This window comes from Thalia democratica, chromosome 1 (assembly GCF_965202585.1).
Source record: "Thalia democratica chromosome 1, ktThaDemo2.hap1.1, whole genome shotgun sequence".
Classification (NCBI taxonomy): Eukaryota; Metazoa; Chordata; class Thaliacea; order Salpida; family Salpidae; genus Thalia; species Thalia democratica.
The window spans coordinates 63363535-63371436 of record NC_139165.1 but is presented as its reverse complement, the minus strand read 5'-3'; the positions used below and the strand labels follow the sequence as shown (position 1 = coordinate 63371436).

Here is a 7902-nt window from a genome sequence, read left to right as displayed (position 1 = left end):
TTAGAACAACTGTTATTAATACAATCTTTAAAATATTTTTTACGTTAATTAATACTTTAACAGTATTATTTCATTTACAAAAGCATAAAATTATCATAAGATTTTAATTGTTTTATTTTATTAAAATAACATATATGTTTTGTAATAAATTTGGTTTAGTTTAACTTTTTAAACTTTATGAACTGTAATACTACATAAATTTAAACTAGCTAATTTCAAAAACAATGTATTTAGTTATAGACAATATTTTAAGTTTTCAAAGTGTTCAATTAAGTTTGAAAATTAAATAATTGATTTAATAAAGAATTAATAATTTCAAAATCTTTGACTGTTTTAAAAGTTTATCATAACTATACATCGCGATGTTTAAATTCCTAAGTTTAAGTTTAACTGTAGAATGTAGAATGTACACTAACTGTTATAAACAGTATGAGAAAACTTTACAATTTTTTACTAATTCAGAAGCTAAATGTGATTAAAAAACAATATTATTAACAACCGAGACACTAACAACAGTAAATTACTTTTTTAAATTAAAAATTTAATCTAAGAAATAATAATTTTGATTTTTTTTTCTGTTTTATTCTTCTCAAAGTATCATAAAAATTGTTAATGTTTGATAGTACATATACTTAACAAATCTTGAAAAATTATAAAAGCTTAAAGCTAACAACAGTTTTGTTTTTTAAATCACTTTCTTTATTTTTCCTTAAGTTTGATAATATCCAGCAAGGTAAAAGCACAGTTAGCAGACTAGAAGCGAGAAAGAAAATGTTCACATATTTGTGTTGCTCTCTGGGCAAATTCACTGTAGCAACAGTCAAAGGATACTGTAATAATAACGAAAGACCTCCAACAGCGTAAGTCAGTCCATACATTTTACCAAAGTGTTTAGCAGGGTAGCAACAAGCGATGTTTGAAGACATAGAACCGTATAACACTGAATTCGTAACTGCATTTAAAAAGTATGTGACATACTGAAAATAGGAAATGTTTATTAAGGATGCAGCAAACATGCAAGAAGTAACTAAGCTGGTCAATATCAATGACCAGGCTCCAGCCTTTTTCCTAGCTATATAAACTTCAGTTCTTCCTTTACAGAAAAATTTATGTATTTTATTAATCACAGCTCCGCACAACAAACCAATGATTACCGCCATGCAACGGAAAATGTTGAACAGTCTTACTTCAAGAGTAATTTCTTCAGAACTTGCTGCTGGTAATCTGTTTTTTACCCATGTATTAAACGTACCAAGAAAGTAAATGCACCCAAACTGCAACAGACAAAAATGAGAAATATAGACAAAAGTTGGTATGGTAAACAAACACTCTTTAAAGCATTTTTTGTCATCACTTTGGATATTGCTGTTTTCATTTATATTATCCTGTACTGTGGTTTCGTTTGAAAAAGGATCAGTAGATCTAAATCTATGTTTTTGAAAGAAAGGTAGCTCCTTATAGCCGTAGTTGTAGTCTTTGGGTAAACTCTTTGGAACTACATTTTTTGGCATCAAAAAGAAAGTTTTCATGTGTAATGGAAGAGACAGTAATGCTCCACTTAAAAACAAACTCTTAACACTTATTGCTAAATTAAAATACAAGTAGTTGTAAGTCAAAAAAACAGCTGCTGAGGTGGTAAAGCAGCCACAAAGAGTAGTAAGGACTGTAGATCGATGATTTGGAAACAAGTTGCCTATTTGTGAATTAACAGTTAGCATTCCGAGACCCCCGATGTCTAAGCAAGAAATTGTGAAAAATAAAACAAATGAGTAATTTTGAGGTACTAGAGCAATAAGTGTATAGCCGAAAGCCTGGACAACTAATAAAATCGTTCTTGTAACCCAGATTCCTTTTCTGTCCAAAAGCAAGCCAATTAAAAACAATGTAACAGGTGTTAAAGAAGAAGATATTGTGAAAACCAAGTTAAGGTTTTTGAGCTGGTCGGAATCAGAGGTTGTTAGGTTGCCAACAGCAGTTTCATTATCTGCTTTAAAATATTGTTCATGAACAAAAACTTCGTGAATAGATGCCCATCCATAAACTACACCTGAGTACAAAATAGTTTCGAAAATGGTTGTCACAAGTGTTAGAAATAACTGAAACATCGATGCCATTTCTTATTAGTATTAACCTCTTTTAAAACTTTTCTTATTAAAAACACAAACATGAATTAGTTTCAGACCTTTATTATTAAAAGTTTACTGCAACTCTTATTTTACAACGAAAAAGTTTAGAATATTTTATAGTTTCATAAAAAATCAAACGTTAAGAAAAAATAACACTGGTTTTAATTAAATATTTACCTATCTCACAATAAACATAAGCTTAATTTGAACTTTAAAGATCAGAAAATACAAAAGAAACAGAAACAAATGTAAAAAGGTAAACTTTTTTTTTGATATTTTACAAGGTTTTGAACTTAGAAATTTACGTCATAAACAACTAAGGATTTAAAGGACAAAGTACAAAGTTCTCATAAAAATATTTGATTTTATTTAACAGATTAATAAAAACAATACAACGTTTCACTTCTACAGTAAACTATGAGAGATCTTCAGATGTTAAATAAATCTGAAAAAAGTATTTGAAAAAACAAACGGAAGGTATCGTAAATAAAACAAAATGTAATAAAATGAAGTATATACGAAAAGCTGATTGCTTAACATCTCATGTTTTTAATTTATTTAAAACTAATATTTGGTTTGGCTATAAGTTTAAGTAAAAAAAATACTGAGAAATAGTTTTATTACTGTATTATTTGGTGTTATAAAACATAAAATATTAATGCTCAATAAACTTTATAAAAACTAAAAAAAATCGAAAAAATTAAAGGACAAAAAAATATATCAGTAAATATCTGATAAAGTTTAAAAAAAAAGTTAGTTATAGCAACTAGTTTTTTAGTTCAAACTTTCTTGGTTCAAGACTAGCTTTAGTTAAAGCGTGTTAAAAATTATTACTTTAAAATTGAAATCATTTTTAACAATATTTTAACTTTTAAAGGTAATATATGTTTTTCTAAAAGCTTTTATTGTTTATTAATTCCTTTTAAGTACACTACAGATCTATTTTTATACAATCATTTTCTAACTGTTACTAGGCTATTTATTAAACTACCATAAATTATTTTGTACACAGTTGTCTTTTTATAATAAATTCTTATAATTTTTTTGAAATATTTTTAAACATACTTCTTAAACTGAGTTTGAAAACATTATTAATTTTTGTTTTCAATTTTGTTTTTTATAACATATGCCTAAATCAATTTTTTAGAAAAATTTCAATTTTGCACGGCTTTAGTTTTTTTTTTACATGGTTTTATAGCAAAAATAAATTATTTTTTTAATAAGTTCATTTTTAACATACCTATATATTTAAGTTTTATAACGTTATTATACTTTTTTTCTAACTTATTATTATTTTTCTAATAGACCCATAAAAGTTTTACCAAAATTCTTAGCATTTGAGCAAAAATCCCTCAAATAACGTAAACAAATAAGTGTTAGTTTAACACTTATTTGTTTAAAAATATTATAAAGTTAAAAAACTAGATAAAAAATATAAAAAACCCCAATTGGATAGAAGTTATTGTGAAAAGCAAAGCAAAAAAGCGTTCTTTAAAAATAAATAAAAACATTTCCAAGTTAACATTAAAGAAACTGTAAATAATTGGTTTTAAAGTTTGGGTTAAAAAAAATTGTAAAAAATTCTATTCCAGCCAAGGTAACGCTCGTAAAATCAATATCTTGCGGTAAGTAAGCTAAATTAAAAATTTCCTAAAACAGTACAGGTTTAAGTATCATTCCACAAACGATTGTAAAGAAAAAATGAAAACAAAGCTTAGCAGAGACAACTTGAGCAGAGGCAACTCGAGCAGAGACCACTCGAACAGAGGTAACTCGAGCAGAGGCCACTCGAGCAGGGACAACTCGAGCAGAGACAACTCGAGAAGGGACAACTAGAGCAGAGGCAACTAGAGCAGAGGCTACTCAAGCAGAGGCAATTCAAGCAGAGGCAACTCGAGCAGAAGCAACTCGAGCAGATGCAACTCGGGCAGAGGCAACTCGAGCAGGGATGACTCGAGCAGAGACAACTCGAGCAGGGACAACTCGAGCAGAGACAACTGGAGTAGGGGAAATTAAAGCGCCGGCAACTCGATTTTTTTTTTCTGCACCACCTAAGAAAAATACCACGCTACGCCACTGCTAGTGACTCTTTAAACGGACATAAGAGCAATTTGGTAGACTTTTTTCAAAGTGCTTCATTATCTTTTTTTTTTGTAATTTCAAGAAATAATCGTATAAAACAAAATTAACACTAGTAAAAGACAATTTTAACATTCTTTAAAATTTTAAAAGTTTTTTTTTACATTCTCAAAATTGAAGATACAAAGTTGTAACAAGAACTAAAGTTTTCTAAAACTTATAAGTATTCCTATGTTATCTTAGTAACTAATAACTGAAGTTTCAAGATAACAGCTATTTTTTTAAAACACAACGTGAGAATATAAGTAAAAATAAAGAAGTAAAGTAAAACGTTTTATACAAACGTTGTCTATGATATTTATTAGATTGGAGAAACAGAATGTAAAATATTTAGAATGTGTGAAGTTAAGAAATATCAAACGTGCATTTGTTTGCCAGCATACCTTGTCAGAACTTAAATATCAAAAAATATTTTTTTAAATTAAATAACATAAATATTGTAACACGTTTTTCAAACCTAAAAACTAATTACTATGGTATGGTAAGTTATCTTTGAATAAACATTACATTTTTTAAACAAAAGTAACTAACATCAATACTTCGACTATCTTTAGCAAAATTAAATAGTTTTCGCCATCATACAGTAAGTTATAGACCACATAATCATAAACAACAGTTTCCAATACAATCTAAGAATGTTTTAGCTTTAATTAAACTTATCAGGCAGACATAGTCGCGAGAAACTACAATCTCACATTGAAGCTGACAATGACTTAGTAGCTGAGTTGTGAACGATTGAATTTCGTCGATCTTCTGACTTTACCTACAAACGGATGCTTTAGTACTACATTACTAAAACTCGTTTTGTTAGAGTCGGATAGCGATTTATTGCAATTTTGTCTGCATAGTGGCCTCTTTTTAGATAAAAAACAAGCGTAACCTTTAAAACTGTTCTAGATGGTCATGCGGTGCAGTTTGGAAAAATGAAAGTATAAAGACTTAATTTTTGGTTAAACATGACAACAGTTTTTTTTTAAATAGATTTTTTTCTTATTTTTTAATATTCTCTAGTACTAAAAATCGAGAACTTTTTTTTAAGTGTCTAGCATTTTATATATTTTATGGAATATAAAATAAACAAATACCAGTAAAACTTTTAATTATTTTAATTTAGTTAAACATTTTTATAGTTCGTAAACTTGCTTTTATTTTGGTCCTCAAGCATTTTTAGTTCAACTAAAGTATTAGTTTTATATTTTATTAAAAGCCTTCCTTTGGCTCATAAATAAGATAAGTATAGTTTAATTTTTTGATAAAAATTATAAATGTTTTGCGTTTGAGTTTTTTAATTAATAAAAGTTTGAAGTGGTAATAAACAGCTTATCAAAAAAAAAAATACATTGATCTGGAAAATAAAATCGTTATAAAAAAAATTGTACTTCATATATCTATTGTTAAATTTAGGTCTTAAAAAATACAGTAAATATATATCATCATAAATCAGTTTACTCATTTTATAGACATTTTGTGTAAAGGAAAGAAATAAGTACATATATACCTGTTTCAAATGATAAATAAATAAAATAGGAGCTATTGATTTAGCTACTAGAAAAGTTTTTCCATCTCTAAGATTGTTTAAAAAATGTTTTACTACAAAATATCTCTAAAGTCTAATTCAAACTATTATTCCAGCTTATTAAATAGTTAAGAATTGCCTTTATATTCTACTCGAACTCTTTATAGTCTATAAATACCTATTCAATAAACTAGCTTAAAATTTTCTCTATCATTATATAATAGTTTTAATATTTACATTTGTACTAAAACTCTAAATAGACGGTTTAAGATAACAATAATACATGAAAAAATGCATGTTATTTTTACTAAAAAGGTTAAAAGTAAACTTAATTGTGCTAAACTACATTTTATTTGCTTTTAGTAAATATTTATTTAAAATTAAACTAAATAAACACCTTTGAGAAGAGGTTAAAACAAAATTATTGCATCACGTTTTTATTATATCATGTTTAATCACATTACTGTATTACATCATAAGATTGTATCAAATCACACTTTTTAAATTAAATTAGTTTTTCGTTAAACAACTCTTAAACTTAAAACATAAAACTTAAAGTAAAATTTCTTTAGCTTTAAGTAATACATTTCAGGAATTTACACAACTGTCTAAAGTTTCTCAGGTTCATAAAAATGAACCTGAGAGTTAATAAACTTTAAACAATTTGAAAATGCTAGTAAAACAGAATGCAAAATTTAAATAAGTAATCTAGTTACGTAGTTTTTATCAAATAACTTAAATATAAGCCTAAGTCCTAATTTTATTGATAATGTGATAGTTTTCTTAACATTGTGGAGCTAACCAGGGGCGTTTTTTGACTGGTTTCCTGTTTCCTGTGAACCCCCTGAAAAAAAGAAAAAAAGAAAAAAAATTCTTAGAATATCACTAAAAACGTTGTTTATTGACTTTGTTTTGGTTATTTGATAAACTTTGAAAAATGAATGCTGAATTTTCAACACTGAAAGATTATAAGTTTCCGTAAAAAATGCTCGTTTTTGCCCAGCTGAAATAGATTTCAAATACAGTTTGATGAGACGTGATAATAGATAAAAAATTTAAAGTAGCATTTTTTTTCTTGGAAACTTTTTGCTAAGATGCTCTTAGTTCCCATTATAAATTGTTAGTTAGTGTAAATAACTTTTGATTAAGTATTGTTTTTGAACTAGTAAGTACAATTTAACAAAAAAAATCTCCAATATAATCACTAAAGTTTTATTTTACTTAGTTGATTGTATATAATAATGTTGTGTGAAACTTTTAAACCTTTAAAAGTTCAATTCAAAGAGTTTTCAAAATCATCTTTCGACCACTACACTACCTGGCAACTTATTCTTTTGTCATATAATGGTGTTTTAATATTTTTATTTAAGTTATTTTATTTTTGTATATATGTTGGCCACAAAGTTGATTCATAAGTTTTTTAAATTTTCAACTCAGAGAGATTTTAAAACCATCATTAAAATCCCTGCACCATCAGGCAAACATTTAATTATAATTTAAATATATTTTAATTTAATTGTATAAGTCTAAACATTTTTTTAGTGAAATTTCAAGTTTTATAGATTAAATTACTTGAAAAAAATATTTCTTTAGATATATAAATTTAACGAGTTGAAAATTTATAAGAAAAACTTGTAAGAACTCCATCTATACTAACATTAAAATCAAAATTTAAATTCTCCTTATAAAAATTTATTCTAGTTTTATTTATTTTATATTATTTTTTCCAGTATAATATATAAAAAAATATAATATTTTTCTATTACCACTTATGCTTTTCTATGCAGAAAAAAGTATTTTAAACACAGAGTTTTTCGGGTAAATACTGCGTAGTACGCACAATGCGTACTTATCTGGCAGTGCATAACTAAGAAATGCGTACTTAAGCGGAAAATTAAGAACAAAAAAAAGTTGTAAACTCCCTTTGAAAAATCTCTAGACACGCCCCAGGAGCTAACATAAAAAACAAAATATTTTGTACATAAAAAACTAAAAACGAAGTACTAATAAGAATAAGTAATTAACATTTTAATATGGAAAACATTTTCAATGATATGTAAATAAATTTAAAGTCAAACAGTTCCAGATCAAAAAACTTAGCGAAAAGTCAGATTTAAAGCA

The 7902-nt window shown here is 26.4% G+C and overlaps 1 protein-coding gene across 1 annotated transcript; it reads right to left on the bottom strand.

Annotated features, from left to right (window-relative positions):
* On the bottom strand, positions 1-2114 carry LOC145837968 (equilibrative nucleobase transporter 1-like). The gene is made up of 3 exons (XM_082945475.1): positions 1328-2114; positions 810-952; positions 1-9 (listed from the first exon to the last, which is right to left on the bottom strand). Exons 1-3 carry the CDS (start codon positions 2112-2114, stop codon positions 1-3), a joined length of 939 nt encoding a protein of 312 aa, XP_082801601.1.
* Between the last annotated feature and the right edge of the window lie 5788 nt (positions 2115-7902).

What these genes read in the sequence shown, in the direction of transcription:
- LOC145837968 (XM_082945475.1), bottom strand. Translation starts at nt 2,114, where the DNA reads ATGGCATCGATGTTTCAGTTATTTCTAACACTTGTGACAACCATTTTC. An exon ending in CAAAAAATGCTTTAAAGAGT is followed by an intron (nt 953 to 1,327) that starts GTTTGTTTACCA and finishes TTTTAAATGCAG; the next exon opens with TTACGAATTCAGTGTTATAC.